Source organism: Pelodiscus sinensis, chromosome 26 (genome assembly GCF_052426305.1).
Source record: "Pelodiscus sinensis isolate ZL-2025 chromosome 26, ASM5242630v1, whole genome shotgun sequence".
Taxonomy (NCBI): Eukaryota; Metazoa; Chordata; order Testudines; family Trionychidae; genus Pelodiscus; species Pelodiscus sinensis.
The window spans coordinates 4619646-4646533 of NC_143077.1; the positions used below are offsets into that span (position 1 = coordinate 4619646).

Sequence of the window (26888 nt, forward strand, 5' to 3'; positions counted from 1 at the left end):
TGCTCTGCTAATCAGCTGGGCAGCACTGGAATCTCTCCAGAACAGCTGCGCAACTGCCCATCTTACAGAGACCACTGCCCCCCATGACCCCAGCCCTACCCCCACCTGGGGCAGACATAATGTCCCCTCCCCTACAGTCATGCTGGCCCCAGTGCATTCTGGGACTTCTGCTACCTCCAGCCCATTGCAACCAGGCCTATGGACATGCCTGGCCCCTGGGCGGTGCACTGTGGGCTGGCCCTAGCAAGGGACTAGAATCTAGATGGGAATGTCTTGTGCAGCCATGTGGCACGTGATGTCATAGCAGCAGGGGTCAAGTGGTTTAGTCCTTGCTGCCCAGACCACCCCTCTTGTGAGAATAGGTCAGTCCTTTCAGCCCAGATTCCTCTCCTGGGGGAATGATACATTTCTGTCTGAACTCCCCTCCCATTCTCTGAGGAATGGTACTTTTCCTTTATCTCTCTCCCCCTCTCCCCTCCACCAGTGGTAAACTCCTGTCTATTTAGACCCCCCTTCTCCGGGAGTGGTGCCGTCCTGCCAACCCGTTTGTCTGTTTCTCCCCCTTCTCTAGAGTGGTACAGTCCAGGAACACTTGCGCTCTACCTACCGTGCTAATGCCGCCACCCCGACCTACGTCACTTCTCATTGGCTATTCCTCAGGAAGTGGGTACAAGCCACTCCCCGATAGGCCGGCTGCCCCGCGCGGGGGCGGGAGGAGCAGCTCGCGGGGTGCTTGGCCCCCGGGGCGCGTTCGGTTGCGCTGCGGGAGGGTTTGGTGCGCTCGGGCGGCAGGAAAATGGCGCTGACACAGGGGACCAAGCGGAAAGTCTGTTACTACTATGACGGTGAGAGCCCCGGGCCGGGCCCCGCGGGGAGACACGGGGATGGGGGGCGATGTGGGGGGAGGGGCGAGGATGGGGGCGCTGGGGAAGGGCTCGTGGGGGGAGGGGCGAGGATGGGGGCGCTGGGGAAGGGCTCGTGGGGGAAGGGGCGGGGATGGGGGCGCTGTGGGGGGAGGGGCGAGGATGGGGGCGCTGTGGGGGGAGGGGCGGGGATGGGGGCGCTGGGGGGCGGGGGGGGGGCGCTGGGGAAGGGCTCGTGGGGGAGGGGCGAGGATGGGGGGCGCTGGGGAAGGGCTCGTGGGGGAGGGGCGAGGATGGGGGCGCTGGGGAAGGGCTCGTGGGGGGAGGGGCGAGGATGGGGGGCGCTGGGGAAGGGCTCGTGGGGGGAGGGGCGAGGATGGGGGGCGCTGGGGAAGGGCTCGTGGGGGGAGGGGCGAGGATGGGGGCGCTGGGGAAGGGCTCGTGGGGGGAGGGGCGAGGATGGGGGCGCTGGGGAAGGGCTCGTGGGGGGAGGGGCGAGGATGGGGGGCGCTGGGGAAGGGCTCGTGGGGGGAGGGGCGAGGATGGGGGGTTTGGGGAAGGGCTTGAGGAGGGAAGGGTTAGATGGGGGGGTGCTGGGGAGGGGCATTGGGGAAGGGCCAGGAGAGAGGTTAGGGATGAAGAGGGTGCTGAGGAAGGGTCTAGAGGGGTGAGGATGGGTGCATACTGGGGAAGGATCTGGGGTTCTGGGGAAGGGTAAAGAGGGAGTGTTGGGAAAGGGCCTACAGTGAGGGGAAGATGAGGCAAGGAGGGGTGCTGGGGCAGGGCCTGGGATGGGGGCAAGGAAGAGGAAAGGAGGGTGTGGGAGAAGGCTCACCAGGGGGTGAGGATGAGATGCTGAAGTGCCCTAGGCTGCTGGAGAAGGGTCTGTGGGGAGGTGTTAAGATACTTTTGAATACTTTCGGATCTATACTGGTAATATCAGTCAGCACAGTTGCTTTTTTTTTAGTTGGTGAGATTCTGTGGCCAGGGTTATTGTGTAGGCATTAGGTATGGCGGGCAGTGTTTTGTGTGTGTGTTCATTCCATGACATTTCCCCAAAAGTTGGGTGTTACCCTGGTTGGAATTTGGCCAGGGCAACAGGGCTAATTCAGTGGGAGAATTGGCAATTGCTTCCTCTTATTGTGGGGCTAGGAGGTATTTGTAGCGATCATTCAGGCATCTTAGTATGGTTTATTTAAGTGTTCTGCTCCATCAAATATATATCGGGGCTTTTATTTCTTCAATACAGTACTTGCAACATTAGGCCCTGGTTCCAAAATGAGATCCACTCCTGCCTGGGCACAATGCCCTACTGATTTCAGTGGAGTGCTAGATGGGGGTCAGCCCTGGCAAAACTTGTTGCTGTCTTTGGTTCGGCCAGTTACCATTATACCACAAGTCTGACTTCTCTTGTCACCAACAGCTGATCTGTGCGCTTGAGGCATGTTAGACATAAAATCAAAATATTTGTGACCCACATTAATGCCCCAAGGTTAAACTTTGTGCATCCTTCAGGGTTCCTGGAAATACAGGTTTCTGGTGGTGATATTTGTGGGAATGCTGTACCTGTCTGAGTGATTGTCAGATGGTGAATGAAAGCTCTGTCTGGGGTTCTCATTGCCCCTTCAGATGCACAATATTTGCACATGTATTCACACACAGGTGATGAACTAGGGTTTTGTCATCATGGACACAAAGGTGACATTTGTGTTGGTTTTTATTCATTTTGGTTTTTACACCATGATGATAACATGGCCTTAGTTACAGCGTTGTAAAATACAACGTGGTGATGAGGCATTTGTAATTTTATCACAAGGTAGTGAGGGAAAGTGAGTGTTATAGCTCCTCACCACCTGCTCATGCTTAACCTAACAATAAAACTGTGGTGCTTGGTTTCCACCTGTTTGGTTCAGCAGGATAGGTAATGCTTGGAGGTCAGTAAATATAAAGACTAGCATGCTGGTAGAGTACAGTTTGTAATAGCATTTTAGGGGATGTCTACGTAGTGTTAAAAAAAAAAAGTCTCTTGACTTAGGTTGTTTGGATTAAAATAGCAGTGAAGACCTGGCAACTCAGGTTAATAGCTCAAGTCCAGCTCCAGACTCTCTGTAGACTTTAACTTGAGCCCATAACACAATGTAAAAGCAGAGTTGCTATGTTTTGACTGCTATTTTAACCCGGGGCATGACAAGTAACCCAAATTAAGAACACACCTTTTCTGCAGTGTAGACATGCTCTTAGAGGACACCGAATTCCCACTGCTTATGAAAAGAAATGGTAAATAACTTGGTTTAGCAAAATAGACTTCAAGATAGACTGGCCAGTTCAAACCTCTTGTAAGTTGCACGTGACCAAGTTGCAAGTTTCCTGGACTGTTATTAATGTGGTGTTTAAATATTGCTCTCTACCATATGTTCCCTAGCTAGTCTCTAAAGTAACATAGGACTCCTCATTATTTTAGCATCTTCCAAGTCTTTTGGGACTTGTTAATGCTTGGAATTAACCTAATTCTCAGTGTTGGTACCACTGCATCAGCATTAAGTTCTATTGTAGACAAGGAAGGCCGCGGTCTCCCCCAGTTTCAAGCAGATTAAAACTGCACCAATGCAAATTGTGATTTTTCTCTGTCTACACAAGGAGAAATGTAGCGAAGGCTTCAGTCTTTGCAGGGGCAGTGAAAATTACTCCTGAATGTTGAGATCCATGATGAAACATTATATACTCCCAACTGAGTCACTGCTAGGCCAGATTGCCTCTCTTACTACTTAGGGTGGTTTGGGGTTGTGAAACTACTTGACTCTTATTTTTTGTCATTGTTGAGTGTGAATCACCTATAGGATAGGCCTGGATGCACAGGAAAGCACTGATATACAAAATCTTATTTTATGATCCCAATTATTTTAGTTCATCTTCACAGTGCATTGCAGGCATTAACTGTGTTCGCGCCATGTGCACCGGTGAGATAGGAAACAGGAAGCATTGCCATTTTACAGATAACGAAGGTGAGGCAGATCTCTAAGGCTATGTCTACACTCACGGCTTCTTGCGCAAGAACATCTTGCGCAAGGGTTCTTGTGCAAGAAGACGTCCACACTGCCATGTGTGAGCTGTGCTTTTGCGCAAGAGCGCCCATGGCAGTGTGGACACTCTTTTGCGCAAGAAAGCTCTGATGGCCATTTTAGCCATAGGGCTTTCTTGCGCAAGAAATCCCTGCCGAGCGTCCACACTGCCCTCTTGCGCAAGAGGGCTTACACCTGTTATAAAAGAGCGTAGCTCTTGCGCAAGAAGCCCCCTCTTACCACGCTGTACTGTAAATTTCCTTGCGTAAGAGCGGGCAGGCAGTGTGGACGCTCTGCGGATTCTTGCGCAAGAACGTCCATACTTGCGTAAGAAGCCGCAAGTGTAGACATAGCCTAAGTGATTTGCCTGAGGCTCTTAGGCGGCTGAAGAAATTGAGAGTTCCTGCCTCCAGTCCAGTGCTGAGGCTACACAGCAGAGTTTCTCAAGGAGACTTGTATCTTCATTAGCACAAGATCACCCTAGAGAAGATTTCTAATATTGGGAGATGATGCCATTAAAGGACAACTACAGTAAACTTCCGATAATCCGGCACCTTTAGGACCCAGGGGGTGCCGGATTATCAGATATGCCGGACTATCAGAAGGAGGGGCTATGAGGGGTCTGGAGTGGGGTGGGAGGGGATGCCACCCCAGACCCCTCATAGCCCCCCCTCACGATAGTCTGGCTCTGCCCCAGGCGTCCCTGATTCAGCCACTGCTGGTCAGTTTCAGCAGCAGCTGAATCGGGGATGCCTGCAATAGAGCAGCTGGGGTGCTGCCGGGTTGGTCCCGCAGCGCCGAGGGGTGGTGCTACAGCACCAACCCGGCAGCACCCCAGCTGCTCTTGGGGACGCCTGGGGCAGAGCAGCTGGAGTGCTGCCGGGTTGGTCCTGCAGCGCCAAAGGACGGCGCTGCCGGACCAACCCGGCAGGACCCCAGCTGCTCTGCCCCGGGCTTCCTGGAATCAGCCGCTGATCTGTTTCAGCAGCGGCTGACTTGGGGACCCCTGGGGCGCAGAGCAGCTGGGGTGCTGCCGGGTTGGTCCTGCAGCGCCGAGGGGCGGCGCTACGGGACCAACCCGGCAGTTCTGCCCCAGGCATCTGGATTCAGCCTGCTCGTGAAACTGACGCTGCTGGTCAGTTTCAGCAGCGGCTGAATCGGGGACCCCTGGGGCAGAGCAGCTGGGGTCCTGCCGGGTTGGTCCCACAGCGCCGTCCTTTGGTACTGCGGGACCAACCCGGCAGCACCCCAGCTGCTCTGCTCCCGGCTTCCCCGATTCAGCTGCTGGTCAGTTTCAGCAGCAGCTGAATGGGGGAAGCCTGTCCGGCTGCCCCAGCACTTCCGGGTTCCTGATGGTGCCGGACCATCAGGAGTCCTGGAGCATTGGATGCCGGACTAATGGAGTTTTACTGTACATGTATTGCCTGTTCATGCTGCTCTTGGCCCTACAGAAGCTACAGCTTTTTCATTTTATGTTTTGTATGCAGTGGGATCTTTCCATGCATGGTACAACCTTGATTCATCATGCCTCAATCCCCAGCATCTGTTAACTGCACTGAAAACTTCCTTGGTTTTCCAAGACATCCACTTATTCAGTCTCCCATGAAACTGTGGTAGCGTTGGTCTGAACTTGGAGAAGAGGTGCTTGGGCTGGGGGGCATGACACGCATACACAGGGCGGGGGGGGGGCGGGCGGGCAGGTAGAATTGCCAGGTCTCTGGGCAAGGAGGGGAGTCGTGGCTCTGTGTTTCCTGAAGAGGAGGGGCTTGCGACAGCCAGCCCTTCAGCTCTGCCTCGACTGTGCTTCCCAGAGTGGTGGTGATTTAAAAAGCCCAGTGCTCCAGCCACTGTCGCAGAGACAGCTGGGAGTCCCAGGCCTTTTTGAATTGCTGGGGTAACAGTCTCCTCTACCTCCTGTCAGTGGGCCTGAGCACCCCAGATTACTCCAGAGCTGAGAAAATGACAAAAATAAAAAACACGTGGCTTCTGTCATCTTCAGTGTCAGTGACGCTGCTCAGAGGACAAGCTGTTCCTTTCCACTATAACCAAATGCTTATCACTCTAGGGGATGTTGGAAACTACTATTATGGCCAGGGCCATCCAATGAAACCCCATAGGATCCGAATGACCCACAACCTCTTGCTGAATTACGGCCTCTACAGAAAAATGGAGATATATGTAAGTATAGGACCCGGCATAGCGAGAAGTAGGAAGTTTGTATGGAAGCGCTTGATCTGTCTCCCTGAATGTCACTGTATTGCAATGGTAAAGGGTCATTCTGCAGACCCTTGTGAGTTTTATTGGGGACTTATGGAGAAGCAATATGGAGGAAAAACAGCTGGGAAATATTTTCAGAGAACAGTTGAGGGCAGGGTGAAGGTAATTCAAAGAAACTGATGTTGCATTTAAGAGTTCCACTGATCTTGTGTTTAGCAGGGTGTGTCTTTGCTTCCAAAGTTCAAGTAATCTATATAGAAAATGGGAAACGTTTTTCTTCCTATACCATGACTCCCTATGCCGGGGTCTGCAACCTATGGCTCTCGAGCCAAATGTAATTCAGTGTGGAACCAAATCTGGCTCTTTTGCCATTCCCAAAATCCATGCAACTTTTTAAATTAAAATGAAAAAAATTAATTCAAAAATTTAAAAATGCGTGATTCCTCATGTCAATGTGGTCTTTTTTTTTGTCTATTTCACCCTTACCCAGAGGTGAAAGTGAGGCAGTGAGCCCTGGTAAGAACCAGCTGCACTGTGGCAAGAGCCAGCTGGGAGACTCTGCTCATTTAAAGGGCCGGTTGAGGGTGCTCCGTATGGGATGTGTGCACGCTCCCAACTGGAATAGAGAGAGGGGTTAGTGGCAGCAGATGCCTCCATCTGGCTGGGGTGGCCTGGCTCCAGCCCCCATCTGACTGCTGTGGTCTGTTCTCAGCTGCCGTGCTCCTTGGGCAGATCCCGTGGCCTGATCCTGGCGGCCCTGTGACTGCTGCAATAGCCCGGCTGCAGTGGCCCAACTTGGGCTCCGGCCGCAGCAGCCTGGCCAGTAAAGCCCCAATTGGGGCCCAGCCCCCATCTGGCTTCAGGAGGGGCTGGCGGTGACTGCGCTCCTGCTGCAGCACCACAGGTAGCAGGGGAGGCCACGATCCGGCTGCGGCAATCCTGGTCTGGACCCTCGTCCAGCTACTTCTGTCTGGGTGCAGCAGCCCAGCCTGGGCCAGGTAAGGTAATCTGGCCCCAGGGTCCCCCCATATACTTGCCCTGCTGCCTGCACCTCCCACACGCCTCAGCCCCCTGCATGCCACTCCTGCTTCTGTGGGTGCAGTTTATGGATGTCTGGGTGCAGAAGTCCCAATAAATAAAGTCTGTGAGGACATTGTTCCATTGATGCTGTTATTAGTCATCATGTCAATTATCAATAATATTAAGTTGCATATTTTCAGTCATGCAAATGGGCATTCTTTTACTGGCTTTTTGTAGACCACTTGTTCTGAATTTTGATGAAGTTTGGCTCTTTGGTTTGAAAAGGTTGCTGACCCCTGCCCTATACCATGGTATGTCTAGGCATGTAATAAAAAGCCCCAGTTTCCCATTGTAATATTCCTCTTTGCCTCAGGACTTATTATTGCTTTAATAGCACTGGCATTAGCTGCTGCTATTCTTGAGTGTAAATTTGGGATTGGAAGCAGGCACTGGAGAGGGGGAGGAATATGTCACATAACCCTTTTGTTCTCTCTTTGTAGCGCCCCCACAAGGCAAATGCAGAAGAAATGACCAAGTATCATAGTGATGACTACATTAAATTTCTGAGATCTATTCGCCCTGATAACATGTCTGAGTACAGCAAGCAGATGCAGAGATGTAAGTTATGCCTATGACATTGCAGCTTTAAACCTGAATAGCTGTAGTTCTGGGAACCCTGGTTACATCTTAGAGCTGATGGTCAAAAGAGTAGGGAGACTCTTATGAAATTTATCTCTTTAATTTTCAAATTCACCTAACAAATTAGATTTATTTTTCGGCCAGACTTCATCACTTTTCCTCCAGTGTGTTTCTGTCCCTTGACTTGCTCTTTAATGTTCTTTCCTAGATTATAAACAGAACTGTTTGGATGTACCAGTGCTACTGGTATTCTGCTTAAGCAACTAGTAACATAAGGTTCAGGTGTTGTAAAAACAGTGACATTCTGGGGACCAACTTTAACAGATACTGGAAGGATGAGTTCTTATGAAGCAGAAGTACTGTTGTCCACAGTGTTATAGATATGCAGAGAGTAGGGTTGTTAACTAACAATTAATTTACTAGTTGAGTAGACAATGGAATTTCCATCAACTAGTCGATAGGCATTTCTGCATTCCTCTTTTGAAATGTACAAGAGCCCGCTGGGACTCTTGTATGTTTCAAAGGGGAATGTGGAATTCCCTGTGAAGCCCAGAGACAGCGGGAAGTCCCACTGACTCTGGGCTTCTTGTGGATGCCAGCTTTGAAATGTACAAGAGTCCCCAGCAGGGGCTCTTGTGCATTTCAAAGTGGAAGCACCAGCATGGCGCCTGGGATCAGTGGGGGATTCAGAGTCCCTCGCTGACCCCATAGCAGCGCTGCCACTTTGAAATGCCATGCGGAACCTGGGGTCAGGCTTATTATTACTTTAATAGCACTGGGCTCCACATGGCAGTGCCCCTTTGAAACGCCACCTCTTCCTTTCCCCCCCTTCCCCCCTTTGCTGCCTCTATATGATAGGCAGCAAGGAGGGGAATTGACTAGTCGACTGACTATCTAAAAAGCATTTGCTTGTCGGATAGTCGACTAGTCCTTAACATCTTTAGCAGAGGGCAGGTGCTTTGGACTGACTGTTTACCTGCTGATCTTTATCTTTAGAATATGCAGATCTGTGTAATATTTGCATAATCTAGAAACACCAGTGTCACTATTTCCTATTGTAATAGAAGATATGTTGTTGGTAACTGTCTTCCTTGTAGGGGCACTTCTAGAGATCTATGGAATTCATATCCTTACTGGTAAAAAAAACAAACAAAAAAAACTGTGACGTTTGTTTGTTTGTTTTTTGTTTGTGTTCAGTCAGCATTAAGAAATCTGGATTCTTAAATTCTGGTTTCACAATTCGTTCTATTCTAAGATTTAGATCCTGCAAGCCCTGAATTCAAATGGACTTCAGTTGAAGTTCTGTGTACTGAGAGCTTTCAGGACTAGACCTTCAATGTTGAAAGTGCTGTTTGTTTCAGTTCTGATGTCATACCTGATGGGCAACTTCATCTGTTATGTGTGATGTTGGAATAAATGATCTAATAGTCCTTTCTGGCCTTAAAAATCTATAAGGATAGTCTTTCTCCATGTGAAATTTTTTTGTGCAGCTTTCATGTTCTGGAATGTAAAACACTTTTTCAGACTATCTGCTGCTCTGTGTTTACATTTTTCAACAAGTAATAGATAATGAACTATAGTTTCTTGCTGATTTGGACAAATAAAGTTGCTAAGAGTTGATTAAAATCAGTATTGGTTTGTGTGTGCTCTCTTCATTCCTGAAATCTGCAGAATTGTTGGCCTATGGAGATTTATTTTTATGAAGTGTATATGTAATCCTCTGTTCGCGCTCTTGAAAGAGTTATGGTCGAGAGGGGGAATTATATGCACTTTTAAACTGTGAACCAAAATGTACATGGTGTTTAGGCACCTGAGTGTAACATCTAGCCGAATGAGTAATCTGTACCATGAGTAATGTGTACCAAAGTACTTCCTGTGGTAAATAATATGCCTTAATGTACTGAAATATGTATTTACACAAACCTAACTGCTTACTGCTGAGAGTGGAATGGCTCATAAACACCCACACTGATCTCCCCCTAGTCAGCTCAGCATATTCTATACTATACTTCCAAGGAAAAGGTTTTCTTTAAGGAAATTAAATGTGAAAATTGTTCAGTACGTAGGTAGGTGAGACAAAAGCCAGGCCTTTCACAGTTCTGCCTAATGTCCCCTCCTTAACACGGCTTGCAAAATATATCACCACCACCTAGCCAGGGGGCTATTTTTATGAGCCAAAAATAGAGATTGCAGATGGAGGTGATGGGGTACCACCATTCAAGTACAAAGACAGTGCCTGGTGAGGAGACTAGTCTTCTTTCTGTTCTTTGCTGTTGAAAAAGGTGTGAAAGCTGGGATTTCCACAGGAGTGCTATCATGGGGACTCTTACCTAGTGAGTAGTCACTGGGCTGGGACACCTGAGTTCTATTCTTGACTCTGCCACGGGTTTGCTGGGCGACTTTGGGCAAGTCACTTTGTCGTGCTGTGCCTCAGTTTCCCCCATCTATACTATGCAATTAATGATACTGACCCCCTCTGTGTAATGCTCTGTGGTCCGTTGAGGAAAAGTGCCAAATAAGAACTAGGTAGCAATATTACTAGTGGATATCTCAAATATGAAACTCCTGACCCGCTTTAGCTATTAGAGAATGAACTGTTTCTCTTCCCCATCCAGAACCATACATTGCTGGCTTGATGTCCTGTCTGCTTTGAAAGGCTTGGTAGTAAGAGGTCTAAGATTATGCTGCTGCCAGAAGGGCTAGAATTTTAACTGTTATAATGGGAAGTTAAGTCTGCAGAAACTGAAGACAGTCGTCCCCACTTGCTAGGAATAGCTTCCCCCACATCTCTGATGAGTGAACAATTCAACTCCTGCTACTTGCCACACAGTTGTACAATATTTCATTGTGACTCCTGATTTGTAGCATCCATAAAAAATGACACTGAGAAGTCCTGTGGCACCTTATAGACTAACAGATTTATTGGAGCATAAGCTTTCGTGAGCAAAGATCCACTTCGTCAGATGCATGTTGAAGTGCGTCTTTGCCCACGAAAGCTTATGCTCCAGTAAAACAGTTAGTCTATAATGTGTCACAGGACTTCTCGTTGTTCTGGCAGATTCAGACTAACACGGCTACCCCTCTGATACTTGTCACCATAAGAAATGAGTTCTATTTAAATCTGGAGGTGACTTAAACTTGCTTATTCAGCTGTAGCCTCCAAACATCATTTTTCTCTAGTCTTTTTGGAAGTGAAAAAGTGAATGAAGGCACCATTTCTCATGCTGGAAAGATTCAAGCTAGACTAGTCCTGCATCTACGTACAAAGGGAAAAGTTCAGTTCAACATTCTTAGAACACACAGATTTTTGTAAAACAGGCCCACTGAAACTTTAAAAAAATCATGTAAACATTTCTAATAGGAACAGTTCTTTGGGATGAATGGTTTCCCTGCAGTGTTTCCAACCCAAATATGCTACAGGATTGAGAATCTTTTTACATGTACCAAGATCTGGTATGTGCAAAGTAAATGAACAGCATACTTCATGAGAATTGAACGGAATTTTTGAAATGCTTAGTCTCAATCTAAGACGATGTTAGCAACATGGTGAAGGAAACCTGTTTACAATGTGTGTTGTTTGTTTTACTTGGTGAGGTGTTTTTTATTTAAAGATCTCGCTTTCTAACACAATTATGTGACAGTTGGGTTTCATTTATTGTTCCACTAGGTGGTGCAACTCTAATGAAGATCCACAGTGCAAGCGAAATGCTATTATTCTTTAATAGTCTCTTCTCAAAGTGCAGCTGCAGTAATGCACTTACAGCGTCTCTCTGTACCAACAGAAAGCTTTTCAGTCTTAAGTGCAGATTTTGTCTTTTCATGTGAGCTGTCACAGTAATGGCAGTGGGATGAGCAAAGATTAAAGGGGACAAAGATGCAATGAAGGCTTCAGTGAAGGGGGGACTGTCTACTTGTCAGTTGAACATTTTAATTAGTGTGTATATATGTGTAAGTTACATATGTGATACTAAAATATTTGCTCTGAGTCTGTGTCCTTAAGTCAGATTTACAGCATAAGTTTTGCTTCTTGTGTGCACACTTGGCCTACTAATACTTTATTTCTCTTTTTTCAAGTCAATGTTGGGGAAGATTGCCCAGTGTTTGATGGGCTGTTTGAGTTTTGTCAGCTGTCTGCAGGAGGTTCTGTTGGTAAGCACAAGAATTGTATGTTCTTCCTCTATGTCCATAATGTGTCTGTCAGAAAAGAAACATGATGTTGGAGTCATTGCTAGATTCCTTAAAATAATTGGGCTCACATGTTGTGATTGGTCGGTGGCTGAGAATGCTTTGTGTAAGGTGGGGTGGGCAATAATTTTTAAAGGGGCCCACTTCATAAATTTCTGAAGTGGCCCCGGGCTGCCCATGAAGGGGCGCCCTTGGTGGTTTGGGGGGGAACACTTTGTGCGCTCGATTGGCAAAGCTGGATCCACAGGCTTGGCAAGCCGCCCCGTGGAAGCCCCTTTGCCCACCTTGAAGTCCAAAGATCACTTCAGTGGTAATGTTGAGGAATTTTTCTGTATGGAATGAAAGCATCATGATTTATTTCAGTAACACTAGCTCTCTTTGTTGCTGAAACCTTGGTTGATTTAAAGATATCTTGCTTTTTGTTGTTGTTGTAAAATTTGCTCCATCTCTGGGTAACCACAGCCTGGGAGCAGGTGTTTTGTTTTACCAAGAAATATCCACTTGTCTGTGAGAAGAAAGAAAAAAAAAAAACAAAAGCAGAAAGATTCCAATAGATTTTAAGTTATGGCATCCTTATTAATGAATTTTTGCTACAGAGTAATGCAGCATTTGGAGACTTTTGCTGGGAATATACTTAAAAGCTTTGCTGCTTACTACAGACTGTTAGCTTTATTTCTGAAATAAAAAGTCTGAGGACACTCAAACGTCTAAAAGATAACCCTATGCCTGTTCAACTGACAGACCCATCTAAAGTAGCTATTCCGATCTCTTGTCAGGCTCTGATCCTGCAAAAGGATTCATCTGTCCTGACCCTTAGTCCCATTCAAAGTTACAGTGAAGTCATTGGAACTGTGTGCAGCCTGTGGTGTTGGTGGGAGATCCCTTTGCCTAGTTATCTGTACAGAAGACGAAACAAAGCTGCTAATTGTGCATGCATGTGAGAGAAAACTGTCCATGAAAGGTTTTCTCTTTAGGCCACTGATAAATAGAACTAAACTGTACTTTAACTGTGACTCAAGCCAGCAAGAGCTAGAGAGCTGCAGGCCCCTGGTTTCAAACCAGGCTCCCCAGTTCTGAGCCACATGTGTAAAATGGGACAAAACAATTGCAAAAATAGAGGTTTGCTCTGAGAAGCAAGAAGACCCCTCCCTGCACCTCTACATTAGACTGATCTCTCGTCTACAGAGAGAGAGCCATAATGTCACCCCTTTGTTATACCCACACAAGCATATGGAATACCACCTCATGGGGTCATGTATGCTGCTTCTGTGTTCTCCAGAGCTTGTCCAAGCTCCATTCTGTCTTTCCTTGCTAACGTTCTGCCGTTCTTCTCTCTGCAGCCAGCGCTGTGAAGCTGAACAAGCAACAGACAGATATTGCTGTGAATTGGGCAGGAGGCCTTCACCACGCTAAGAAATCGGAGGCTTCTGGCTTCTGTTACGTCAACGACATTGTCTTGGCCATCTTGGAGCTCCTAAAGTACGCCCAGTACTGCTTATCCCTTTTGTTTGTCTGTTCTGCTGCATTTTCTTTGAGACCGTACCACTTTCTTGCCAAGGTGTTCCTTTCTGTTAGCTAACTAGGAGGGCTTAATCAGACCTCTTTTTGCTGCAATGCTCCCTCTCTTCAGCAGGGCTTGCTTCACTTGCAATATGATGCAGTAGGTGAAAGGCCTGGAACACTGTGGGATCTCTCTTAAGTGCTTCTTCCTTCGCACAAAAAATTGGCACGCCTGTAATTTGTGTCCTGATGGTTACCATCCTGACGACTTCTTGGCATGAGGCAGCTCTAGCTAGAAGGCTTGGAGATAAAATGTGCAGTTCACTGGTTGAGCCTTGAAAGTGCCTTCAGAGATCAGTTGCCGCAGCGTTATCACTGAGGAAATCAGAGTGGCTTCTGTTCTGCTGTCAGCCAGGCCATGGCATGTGTCGGTGCTCCACATCTGTTTTCCTTGGTGGCTTCAGAGAGAGACAGCAAGTTGGTAACTGTACAGCCTGGGGATTAGCACCAAGTTCTTTGCTGTCCCTCCCATTTCCTTTGCTGGTGAAGGCAGTTTCCACTCTGAAGAAATGCAGCATTTTGACTCCCTTTTAATCCTAGGTACCACCAGAGGGTGCTGTATATTGACATTGATATCCATCATGGCGATGGCGTGGAGGAAGCCTTTTACACCACAGACCGTGTCATGACCGCGTCCTTTCATAAGTATGGAGAATACTTCCCAGGAACAGGGGATCTGCGGGTGAGAATGGGGGAGGCGTAGCAAAAACGTCCTCTGGAATTTGATTTTTTCCATTCATTCGCTGTCCAGCTAATTTCACCAAAACCCTGTTTCTCTGTTCACTGGTTAGATGGACTCTCTCAATACGTCCGTCTTTGTTAATGGGAAATGTGTGTGACAATTAAGTTTGTTCTTGGAGTGGGTGCTTTTTCTCTGTGGTCACCTGTCTGTTATACAGTAACAATGCCCAGACATCAAATGTCTCGACAGCCTCGTGCTGTGCTTAATGGTCAGAGAAGGGACCCTGAACATTGCATCTTGGTGTGCCATATTTAATCTGGTAAGTTATGCAGAGCTGGCCAGGCTAGGCCTTGATTCCCCCACAAGGAGCACCTCAGGCTGTGGAATTAGGACTGGTGATTCGGCGGGTGGCATTCTTCCTTCTGAGTTGGTGCAGAGCCTCACAGCCCACGCGGGGACATTGTGATCTAGAGGTGCTTGCTGTCTTTCAAATGACCCTGCTGTGGCCCTTTTTGCTTGTGGTTCTTGACAGTGCCACAACATCCTCACCTCTTGAGAAGAGCTATGTTAAGCCTAGGGTCATGATCAGATTCCTGCTAGAGTCATGGCATTCTCCTGACCTAAATTCCCCCTTGAGTTGTAGTTGTGTGTAGAACAGGCAGTGACAATACTAAATTACGGGGTGGTGTGTTCTCGCAGCTGCCTGCCGCGTTTGATCCCTGAGGCAGCCATGCTACTGCAATGAGGGAAATGATTCTTTGTCAAGTGCTTTGGTGTGGCAGTGGGCTGTGGAGAGAGAGAATATTTAATGTAAAAAATATCAAAACTAGACTCCTGTAAGGTTCATCCAGCTGTCAATACTGCGGGCTCCACCTGGCATCCGCCTCCAGCCTGATTCACATTCTGCTCTGCCAACGGTCACAAGTCTGGCACTGGAATCTTGGAGCCTGTTTTCTTACTACAGGAGAGGGTAAAAATCTGTCTGTTCCGCAGCACTGCTGGATCTGCACTGCATACCGGTTTTGCTAGCAAATGTGCAGCTGAGAACTCACAGGCTCAGAGAGTGTATGTGTTAGCAGGATGCTGTCAGTCCTGGGATTGAGTTTTCCAGGACAAGCAGCATAGTAGTCTCAGGAGAGCATCCTTGCTTCTGAAACCTGTTTCCTCTGAGACTGCTGTTGGCTTGTAACTAGGACCCAACACAGGGCCCACCTCTTCAGACTTTTAAATGTGCCTTGCTGAGAGCGTCAAGTTACCTTTGAACTTGTGACTCCAATTTGACCCAGTTGAACAGTTGACTAGATGCTCGGACTAGGACCATCATGTCAGTAGAATTGCAAAGTGCAGTGTTTTACTCTTTCCTGACTATAACCTCACAGTACCCTCCATTTGCTATGTAACGTCTAAATCAGGGCTACTCCGCACACAGCCCACATGCAGCCCACAGCCTCTTTGTGGCCCGCAGTGTAGTTTGGGTTTACCTGGGGCTCAACACACGGCCCGCAGGTGGGGTCCTTTGAACATGGCCTCCACTGGGAAAATGCTCCAACAGTGAGGCATCTCCCAGGCAGGGTGAGCATTGAAAGACGCAAGCAGACGTGCTGGCTGGAACAGACAGGTTCAGGGTATCGGTGTTTCTAGCCCACGGGGAGGAGGCGCCGGGAGCACTGGGGCATTGTGGGAAGTGCTGGCTGCTTAGCCTTGTGGGCAGAGCCTGAGGGGTGCTGACTGGCTCACACTGGCCCCATTTGGGTCCAGTGCTGCAGCTAAGACTTAATCTTTGTACTCATGCCTGTCAGTGTGAAAGAAGCTATTTGCATATATATTTGCATGTCAGTGCAACACCACTTCAGTTGTGGCCCTCTGAATGTGCTGTGAGTATCATTGTGGCCCCTGGGGCTTCCAAAATTGAGTAACCCTGGTCTAAATTGATCATTTGAATGCAAAGGCCAAATGTACCCACTTACCCCACGGCTCATCCTCTGAAGCCGCTGGCATCCTGCCTGCTTATGCCATTTGTCCCCAAGTGCCTTGGCTTAGTTTCTGATAGACCTGGTAGAATTCCAGACTTTCTAAGTTGGCATATAGTATGTATGTTGGTGTTTGGTCTCTGGTGACCTGTGGTTTTTCCTGTCTCTCACCTAGGATATTGGTGCAGGTAAAGGCAAGTATTATGCTGTCAACTATCCTCTCCGGGACGGAATTGACGATGAGTCCTACGAGGCAATATTTAAGCCGGTGAGTCTGTTCCTCTGAGTGAGCCTCTCTGGGATTCTGCTTTGCCTTTTTCTAGCGACACTTTGATGAGGGAGGATGCAATTTTGTGCTATAAGATTCCCTAGTGTTTATTCCTGCTTGACAGTTACAGCCAGTCACTTGTAGACTTTTATCTGTAAGAAGCTTCAGTGTCACTGGGAGTGGGGGGAGGCGGCAGCCACTGAAGCGTGAGGGAATATCTCCATGTCGGCCGCTGACACTAATTTCATTGTGTTGCTGTGACCTTGTCCTGGGGGAGCATGTAACGACGGATTTCTTGTCCAGGTCATATCTAAAGTGATGGAGACGTTCCAGCCCAGTGCAGTTGCCTTGCAGTGTGGATCAGATTCCTTGTCGGGGGACAGGCTGGGGTGTTTCAATCTCACCATCAAAGGTAAGAGTACAGTGCTTCTAGCAAAGCAGTCCAACCAGGACTGTGGTCTTAAGTCTAAAATATACTATATGTGGTGGCATTTGACTGGTGTGATCAGTGTTGAAAAGCTTACTGTCCGGTCATCCAGAGAGGCTATGAACCTCGTCCCATTCCCTGTGCTGCAGGTCATGCCAAGTGTGTGGAGTTCGTAAAGAGTTTCAACTTGCCCATGCTGATGCTAGGAGGGGGTGGCTACACAATCCGCAACGTGGCTAGATGCTGGACTTACGAGACTGCTGTGGCTTTGGACACAGAAATTCCAAATGGTAAGACTATTATGGTAGCGTTGGACACCAATCCTGAATGATACCGTCCCAGAGCTTGGGGGAAATTAAATTGCTCAGAGTAGGTGTAGGAGACCTGTGAAGCAGCCAGAGGGTATGTCTAGACTACACTTCTCTGTCCACAGAGAGATGTAGATTAGGCACATTGAAATTGCAAATGCAAGCGGGATTTAAATATCCCGCGCCTCCTTAGCATGAACATGGCCGCCGATTTTTTCCTAAACGGAGCTTTTTTGTAAAAAGGCAGTCTAGACGTGATCTTTTGAAAATACAGCCCTTTTTCGAAAGATCCTGTAAACCTCATTTTATGGGGGATAAGGGATCTTTCGAAAAAGGGTTGTATTTTCAAAAGATCGCATCTAGACTGCTGTTTTTTCCCTAAAAAGCTCCATTTCGGAAAAGGCGGTGGCCATGTTTATGCTAATGAGGTGCGGGATATTTAAATCCCGGCTGCATTAACAATTTCAACATGCTTGATTTGCATCTGTCGACAGAGGGATATAGTCTAGACTAGTGGTCTCCAACCTTTTTACACCCAAGATCACTTTTTAAATGACAGACCAAGCCAAGATCTACCGCCCCGCCCCTTCCTTGAAGCCCCGCCCTCTCTATTCTCCTCTTCTCCATCACTTGCTATCCCCAAGCCTTATACTGCTACTTTAAAAAAAAAAAAAAAAAAATTCCCACCATTCCTCGCAGCTATTCACCTGTGCTGTTGCTTGGTGAGTAGCTGCTCCTTAAATGAGGAAATCTAATGTAAATGTACTACGCAGGTGCGCAGTTCAGAGAGGGCTCAAGAGCTACTCTTAGAGCCTCCAAGATCTACCGGTAGATCGCGATCTACTGGTTGGTGACCACGGGCTAGATATAGCCTGAGACGCTTCACTAGCTGCCAACTTTTCTTGTATTAAGAGCTCTCTGAGCTGCTGCTGCACACGTGGTGTATTCTAGCCCTTAATGCCTCATGAGAAACCACTTTTCCCCTACAACACGGTGGCTACGTCTAGACTGGCATGATTTTCCGCAAATGCTTTTAACGGAAAAGTTTTCCATTAAAAGCATTTGCGGAAAAGAGCGTCTAGATTGGCAGGATGCTTTTCTGCAAAAGCACTTTTTGTGGAAAAGCGTCTGTGCCAATCTAGACGCGGTTTTGTGCAAAAAAGCCCCGATCGCCATTTTCGCGATCAGGGCTTTTTTGCGCAAAACAAATCTGAGCTGTCTACACTGGCCCTTTTGCGCAAAAGGGACTTTTGCCCGAACGGGAGTAGCATAGCATTTCTGCAAGAAGCACTGATTTCAGACAGTAGGAAGTCAGTGTTCTTGCGGAAATTCAAGTGGCCAGTGTAGACAGCTGGCAAGATTTTCTGCAAAAGCAGCTGCTTTTGTGGAAAAACTTGCCAGTCTAGACGCAGCCACAATGTTTTGTGTGTCCTGTCATCTCATTGTAACTAAAAGGCCTGTTGTGGGCACTCATGGGGGTTAAAGTAGTGACTAGTGTCTGGCCCCACTGTTTTCTGAGCATCCCAATTCAACCCAGGAGAGCGCCAGTCACCCCCGAAAGGAAATATTCTTCTTGAGCTTTAATCTGTTATGAGACTAATGTGACGCTTGCTGTTTCGATAGCGGCCCAGGAACTAATCCAGGTTACTTTGTGTTCTGATCTTTGTGCAGAGCTTCCATATAATGACTATTTTGAATACTTTGGACCTGACTTTAAGCTCCACATCAGCCCTTCGAACATGACCAACCAGAACACCAATGAGTATCTTGAGAAGATTAAGTAAGTGGTGTGTGTTACCGCTAGCAAGCCTGGGGGCTTGTTTCTGTTCATCCTTTCTTGGGTTACCAGCGTGTGTGGGATTTCTGGTTTCTTTTTTGCTGATCGTAGGCAACGGCTGTTTGAGAATCTGCGCATGCTCCCTCATGCCCCTGGTGTCCAGATGCAGCCGATTCCTGAGGACGCTGTGCAGGAGGACAGTGGAGATGAAGATGAAGAGGACCCTGACAAACGCATTTCAAGTAGATGCCCAGCTGTGGGGATAGGTTACCTTGCCTGATTGCAGAGTAGGCTGCTGAGCCTTCGCTTGGGCTGCGTCTACACTGGCAGCTTCTTGCGCAAGAACTGTTTTGTGGAAGGGTTCTTGCACAAAAAGTCTTCCACAAGAGCGCGTCTATACTGGCATGTGCTTTTGCACAAGAGCGTCTATGGCAGTGTGGATGCGCTCTTGCGCAAGAAAGCTCTGATGGCCATTTTAGCCATAGGGGTTTCTTGCACAAGAAATTCATGTTGCCTGTCTACACTGCCCTCTTGCACAAGAGCTCTTGCACAAGAGGGCTTATTCCTCGTGAGGAGAGGAATAACTGTTCCAGAAGAAGCACTGTTCTTGTGCAAGAAGCCGCCAGTTTAGATGTAGCCTCAGCGAACCAGTGCTGTTGCTAGATAACTTCTTAACGGAAGAATTCAGATATAATGTAGAGCTTGAACTATTGCCAGATCTGCCCATGGGGAAATGACCGAAAAAACCCTGAAAGTTGTACCTTCGGTTCATGCTGCCAGAAGACCAGCTCCTGCTGTTCTAGCAAAAGTTGCCCGTTAGCTGTGAAAACAGTCGCGTCTACCCAGGCTGTTTTATGCCCTTTGAGTCTGGGAGTCAGATTTTCTCAGTGTGAAGTTAGTTAACCTGTTTGTGCTGGCAGCTCTAGGCATCCTGCTGTAACCCTAATCCTTGGCACCTATAACTGTTACACTGAGAAATCTCCAGGAGGATTGTTGCCGCGCAGCTGTAAAGTTTCTTGGCGCGATAAGAGCATTCCGTATAGCCCCATTTACTGTCTTACGGACCCCTGGGGAAAAGACTCCCTTGTGACTGAGGTAACCTCTTCTCCTTTGCTCTCAGTGCGCTCTGCTGACAAGAGAATAGCCTGTGATGAAGAATTTTCGGATTCTGAAGATGAAGGGGAAGGTGGTCGCAAAAATGTTGCCAATTTTAAGAAGGCAAAGCGTGTGAAAACGGAAGAGGAGAAGGAGGAGGAGGAGAAGGAGAAGAAAGGTAGGTGTAAACCTGGAACTAGCAGTCCGTTGGCCTGCTCCCTAGAGCCGGTCCTGTATACAGGGCTAAGTAATGTGAGGGATGAGTAAAGCTGTGGTTTTGTTGCAGGAGTTAACATTTCTGTGATTCCTCTTTTGGATTATTGACTGTTGTGTGGGAGATCATGTTTTGAATCCCTTTCAATGGGAACCTTCAGGGAGCTGCTAAATTTAAACCCGGATCGCATTGGGGATGTGAAAGGTTAACTAGTAACTTTAACAGCTGATACTTACTGGTTCCAGTTAACTGGTGGGGGCTGGAGCAGCTCCCTGTGGGCCCGGCTCAAGCAGCCGGGTGCACCGCAGGCGTGGGACGCTCTGACCAGGCAAGCCCTTAATTGGTTAGCCATTGTATTTAACCAGTTAACCTCCTGCACAATCTAGGGATGTAAAATCCCATTTATCGGTTGTTTAACGGAGAAACAACGTCCCCGAGACACCTGGGACTGAGCACAGTGCTTAATGTAATCTGGGAAGAGCGGGTTGGGGTTCTCAGTCTGGGAGAAGCTGTTTTGGCAAGACAGCGTTTAAAGTGCGACCTGAGACCACACAACCGTGGCAAGGTCTGTGGTCCTTTCTAACCGTCCTCGCCTTCTAAGCAGTGTCTGGTGTGCTCTCCACAAGAGCTCCAGTGGTTCTGAGGCTGGGGAAGAATCGTCTTTCCCACGACCAAAGACGACTCTACTCTCCGATTCTCGGTGAGGTAGCGTGGCAGGGTTCTTGCCCTGGAACCCCTTCTTCAGCCACAAATCACCAGGAGGCCCTCTCTTGTGCAGTCACCCTGCCAACTTCCCACCAGCTTTTGTTTACGGAGCTTGGTTTTCCCCAGCACCTCTCCTGGCTGGGAGACACACACTTAACCGCTCTCCCTGGCTCCTCCCCCTCCGCTTTCCCTCTGGCTGCCTTATCTAGCCCCTGGCTAATGAGGCCCACAGCTGCTTCCATTAGCCCTTCAGGCCTGGGCTTGCTCAGCTGGCTGTAAGTGGCCTTTTCAGCCAGGCTGTAGTGGCGGAGCTCTGGCTTAGCCAGCTGTCTGTCACAGTAGGTTTACCAGCATCCGCTCTGGTCTGGCAACGGGTAAATTCTGTCCTTGTGTCACCATCCCATCTAGTACCACAAAGATGGGGAAATCAGTGCTCATTGCTTTGAGACTGCCCTCATTGCTCAGCTGCAACAGGCCTAATGATCATCCTTCAGCTAAAGCTTTAGTGTGAGGCTCTAGGTCAGGGGTGGGCAAAAGGGCCGCTGCGGGCCAGATCTGGCCCGTCAATTAGGGCCTGTGGGGTGGGGGAGCGTGCAAAGCCTCCTCCGGCCCTGCCAGGAGCATGTGGCACTTTGACACGCTGCTCGCAGGGTGGGCGCAGAGTGGAGAAGGCTTCACGCACTCCCCAGGCCCTAATTGGCCTAGGGCAGAGGGACATGAGAAGTCTCCTCCCATGCCAGGGGCATGGGCACCTTGGGGGGGCAAAGGCACTCCCTTACCCCCAGACCAAACATTGTCTGGGGGTGGGAAACCTGGAAGTACCTTGGCCCCGCCCCTTCCTGTGTGGCCCAGGGCCACTTCAAAAATTTCCGAAGTGGCCCCCGGCAAAAAATTATTACCCATCGCTGCTCTAGGTGTTTTGGGAATGGGAGACACACACATCCTTGGGGTTATAGGCTTCAGAATCCCAGTGCCCAACCACTTGCCCTAGCTACCTTTGCATTGGCTTGGCACGACGGGGTCCTCCGACATCGCTTTCATCCACAAGGCATTGGTGACCGTTATTTTCAAGCAGAGTGAGTAGAGTGCTGCCGATCAGTGGCTAATCTTTCTTGAACAAGCTGATGCAGCCTGGGACACTGACAGCTTTAACCTATTCCGAAGAGAACCAGGCATGGAACCAGCCTAGAATGATGTGACCCTTTAGCGGAGTCCTCCGAACAACTACATAAAGGCTCCAACCTGAGCAGATCCCTGAGATCTGCTTCGATGCAGCCAGTGTCCAGATTTGCAGAAATCCGTGTGTCTGCCGCCCAAAAGTATTCTGTGGCTGAGTTAGACCTGAGACAACAGCGGTCTGCCTGCTGTTCTCTTCTTTCTTATCTGGTTGCTGGGACGACTGCTGGAGTTACTGTACTGATTTATGATTCAGATTGGAGGACAACAGAGTACAGAGCTGCAGGGCGCCATGAGTGGCTCAGAACAGGTTGCTGCTGCAGACTGGCTTCAGGTGTAGCTTACCTGAAGGTTTCTGTGGTTTCCAAACTCTGTACCACACAGGCAGAGAAGCATAATCTGTCCCTCTCCTCTACTGTAACTTTGAAAGTGACTTTCTCACCGGTGTTTTCTAATGTCATCTGACCTCCCTCGCTGGTTTCTCATTCTGCCAGATGAGGCCGATGAATGGTTATTTCTCTGCCTCTTTGCTATTTGGGATTTTTTCTTTTCTAGATGAGAAAGAAGAGGAAAAAGCCAAAGAAGAGAAAGCAGAACCCAAAGGGTGAGACCTACTTCTGCCTTATGGATTTTCTCCTCCCTACCCTAGGATGCATTGTGACTTAGGTACCTGGGAGTTGCGCAGGCTGGTTTTCTAGGTGCTCTGTGCAGGTGACTCCTGAATTTCTCTTATCTGTAAATTGTAGAGACTGCCCAAAGCCCCCATTGGGTAAAGCATGTTGAGGTCCTTCGATGAAAGGTACTAGAGAAATGCTTAATATTTTGCAGTGTGTGTACAACGTCATGTGAGTAGTAGTGCATCTGTTAGGACAGGACCTAAGGGCAGGGGTAGAAGTAGACATCAGGACTCCCTGGTGCAGGGCACACTGGTCCTGGTGCCCTTGAGGGGGAGGGAGAGCTCAGGTGGGGCTGGGGCAGACCAACTCTCCACCCCCTTCATGGCTGAAGCAGTGGAAGTCAGGAGCCCCAGGACTCTGGCATTGCTGGGCCCTGGGGCAGCTGCCCCTTTTGCTTCCTCCACTCTCCCTGGTTGGCAGCCAGTATTTTTAACATGGGGGGCAAAAGGGACATCAAAGTGTTGCTGCAGCAGTGCTAGACCTGACTGGCAGGGCTGCCAACGGGAGCAAAAAGTTGGTTGTGTGAGAGCCAGTCTGGCGGCTGGTTCCTGTTGGTCCACTTTCACCTCTGCCGAAGGGTGCTATTTAGGGATGTGACGAGTTAACCGGTTGCCCAGTAAGCATGCTTGGTCATAATCGCATCCATCTTTGTCTGTTCTCTAACACACACTCTCCGCTCCTGGTTCTGCAGGGTAAAGGAAGAGACTAAATCAGCCTAAGATGACTGCAGCGGGACAGTACCTTTCAGTACATAGTTATATACGTTTTTGCTTCTCTGGTAGCCTCCCATTCCACAGGATTTATATTTTATATGTTTCTGTATATATTTCTATATAAATATATAAATGACTTAAGAACTGTAAATTATTCCTTGCTGCATTCCGCTGAGAACAGATGGAAGGATTCTGAGGAATAGATGGACTCAGAATTAGCGGCAGGGAGGTTTCACTCTTGCCTTCCACTGCCTCTGGTGTGTTTTTAAAAAATCATTTTCCTCTCTCTGAAATAACAGCCCTTTGGAGAATGATACTGACTTTGTTTTTTTTAAGTAGAAATAGTATCTGACTTTCGGGTCAGGTGGAAATATGGCCATGAAACTTTGCGGAAGAACTTTGAGTTCCCAAAGTATGCCTGTGAGAGAAACTGCTCCTATGATCTTCAGTCCATTTACACCATAATCAGTAACTGCAAGCTGATGCCAGTTCTCAGGGTCAAATAATGCAGTTCTTGAATAAAGTTGGCTGTCTACCTGCAGTGGATTTGTGGAAGGAGTTGAAGCAGTTTGGAAGTAAATCTGTCAAGTTCCCTGGTGTATGAACCCAAGTGCCCTGCTGTAAAGTACAGATCTGGATAGCACAAAATGAAAACTGCCAGCTAGCTGATGTTTTATTTAAAACTTTCGCAAGTCGACCCTTTAAGTCAAGTTTGTGCGGCAGCATTATACATCTCATATGAGAGAGAAGGGCTCAGATATTTCTCTTCATATATTAAACCCCCCCAAATGGGGGGGGGGGAAATATATTACTTCTCATTGTCCTCCTGCTTAGCTCTTCCTGCTTCCCCCCCCCCCCCCCACTGTGATGACATAATATGCTTTGAATGCTGCCCCAGGTCCTAGCTTGAAACCACTACAGAAATCCCAAGCCCTCTAAAGACCAAATTGTCAACTGGGCTCTTTGCAATGTGACACTTGCTGAAAATTCTCATCCAATGTGAAGCACAAATGTTTTTAGATAGGCCCTTTCTCCTTGTTGTCCAGGCTGGTAACTGGGGGGAATCCGCTGAACCTGCCATTGTCTTTGTTGTGGGACAGCAGCACTCTCCAGCTGTCTCTTGAGAACAGAACTGGCCTTTACCTTGCATCCCACTCTCAGAACTGAGCATGGGATGAGCTTTCTGTGAAATGCTTCACTGAGTCCTGCTTTCACTTGCTGGTCATCTGTCTCAGGGGGATACCTCTCTCCACCAGAGTATCCGGACCTCCCACTCAGCCCTGCTGAGGATTTCAACTCCACTGTAATGCTGCTAACTTAACACAGGTTATTTTTAAATGTTTTATTTTTTTAAGTACACTTCTCCATCTCTAGTAGCTGACTGCAGCTCCTCCTGCTCTTATATGTTCATGTGAAGTGAGAGATCATTGTGTCTGGGGGGAAATATATTGTGATTTTTTTAAAAGATGCTTTTTATTTTGAAAATCTTTGTAATAAAAGGTACATTTCTACATTGGCGTGAATTGTTCCCTTTGTGGTCAGAGGACAAGGGAGGGGGGTCTACTTGAATTGTGCTAATCACTAGAAAAACTTCACTGTCTGCAGCTGAAGCATTGCTATTCTGTACCCCATTGGTCCTATATTGAAGCCAATGCATCTATAGCACAACTGAAATCTGTGCTGCTCATGTAATTTAGTGAGCCTTGTATGGGCCTCTTCAGCTGTTCCTTTAATCAATAACTGGGTCTATTTGCAATGGGGTAAACCATGACTTCACCTGGCAAGGCTATTTCTTTTCCCTGCTCCCTTGTAAGCAGCTCACAGCTGTTCTCATGCAGCAGTAGCCTCATGACTAGTGGAGTACACCTGGTTTTTTATTTCCCCTGGGGAAGGGACTAGGTCAAGTCCTTCTCATTGCTTAGAAATTGTTTTAGTCCTTCCTAAAGTTATTTTGAGTCTGCTACTTAATGAAGAGGTAGCTACTGCAGGTAGAATTGGAAGAGAGTGGAAAAATGGTCAGGCATAGGTGTAGTTCAACTGAAGTCTAGGAACATCTCAAACAAAATCAAAGGGTTATTACACTTGACTTAGTTCTAGGATTCCTACTTGGTATTGTGTAATGTGCACAGTGAGACAAAGGTTCATGAACTAGTATTTCCCTAGTAGCAGCAACCTATTTCATCAGAAGCCTAGCGCTAATGGACCATAATTCTTTGGACTCCCTTTCATTTATTCCCTTATTTCCAAGGCAGGAGACAGTGACCACAACCCATATTGTGCTGTGAGCATTAGCATTCAAGTCTCCCTCTGATTCAGTAGATCTCAAAATGGCTGCCACAGCTATTCAGTCATGGTTGTTAACCCTCTAGCACATCCTGTGTTCCATGTGTAAGAACAAGACATGTTCTTCAAAATGAGCCCAGCTGGGAAGACACAGCTGCACCCTGTTTCTAGGGGCAAATGCCACCTTCACTTTAATTCTGCTAGACAAGATATGGATAAAATATCAGTGATATTTGCAATGCCAATTTCATCACCCAATCTTATTGCTGATCAAATGTTTGGAATATCCCCTCAGCCTGTGACAAGCTAGAAGCAGCAGCTTGTTTATAAGATCAGTCTAGTTTAGCCTCATAACCCTGATGTAGGGTGGAATATTCCACCCTAATGGGGTTATGGCCATACAGAGATGTTATAGCACACTCCAGCTCATTAGTGCTTACAGGCAGCAGTCCATCTTGAGAGTCCATAACTGTGCATTGCTGTCTTCCCCCCACTTGACAAATCTGACATTTAGAAATGTTTAGACCCTCCTTCCCCCCCCCCCCCCCCCCCTAAACTTTAGCCTGCATATAATTCTGCAAAGTGAACTTTTAAAAAGTTAAGGTGCATTATTGCTCTAGGTCCTTACAACAAAAGCCTGGCTTCTTATATATGAATGGAGGAGGCTTCACTTCTGTTCAGCAGGCCCCACAGTGAGTTTGGGCAAGCCACCTAATCTCTGCCTGAGATCTGACTCTGAAATGTTTACCTCCCTGCCTCATAGGCTCTAAATTAAATTACCAAGTTCTTCTCTCCCACTGATTGGCCAGACCTGTCACAAGTCAAGTAACTACAAGCTTTGTCTATCAATCCAGCTGGTCTGATCACTTTTTAAACCTAGTCCTAAAACAATCAGTAGATGTCATCAAGTACAGGAGCCCTGTCACAGGGACAGGTAAGCTCCCTCTAACCCTAAATACAGTTTAACAATTGCACTCCCTCTGCATGGTCAATCCTGTGTTGGCTTAGCTTTAGATGTACTCAAGTGTTACTAGAGTTAGAAATAAAAGT

At 47.8% G+C, this 26888-nt stretch overlaps 1 protein-coding gene across 2 annotated transcripts; it reads left to right on the forward strand.

The window, feature by feature from the left end:
- The first annotated feature begins 685 nt into the window (after positions 1-685).
- Positions 686-25068, forward strand: HDAC1 (histone deacetylase 1). Of its 2 annotated transcripts, XM_075909039.2 has the most exons (15): positions 710-845; positions 5410-5563; positions 5988-6100; positions 7660-7777; positions 11873-11947; positions 13324-13462; positions 14084-14225; positions 16371-16463; positions 16767-16875; positions 17040-17180; positions 18870-18978; positions 19087-19217; positions 20096-20248; positions 22721-22769; positions 23534-25068. In XM_075909039.2, exons 3-15 carry the CDS (start codon positions 6026-6028, stop codon positions 23559-23561), a joined length of 1362 nt encoding a protein of 453 aa, XP_075765154.1. In that variant the 5' UTR covers positions 710-845; positions 5410-5563; positions 5988-6025; the 3' UTR covers positions 23562-25068. The 2 variants fall into 2 exon arrangements, with proteins under 2 accessions (XP_006117612.2, XP_075765154.1); XM_006117550.5 differs by lacking the exon at positions 5410-5563 and having other exon boundaries at positions 686-845.
- Positions 25069-26888: the final 1820 nt, after the last annotated feature.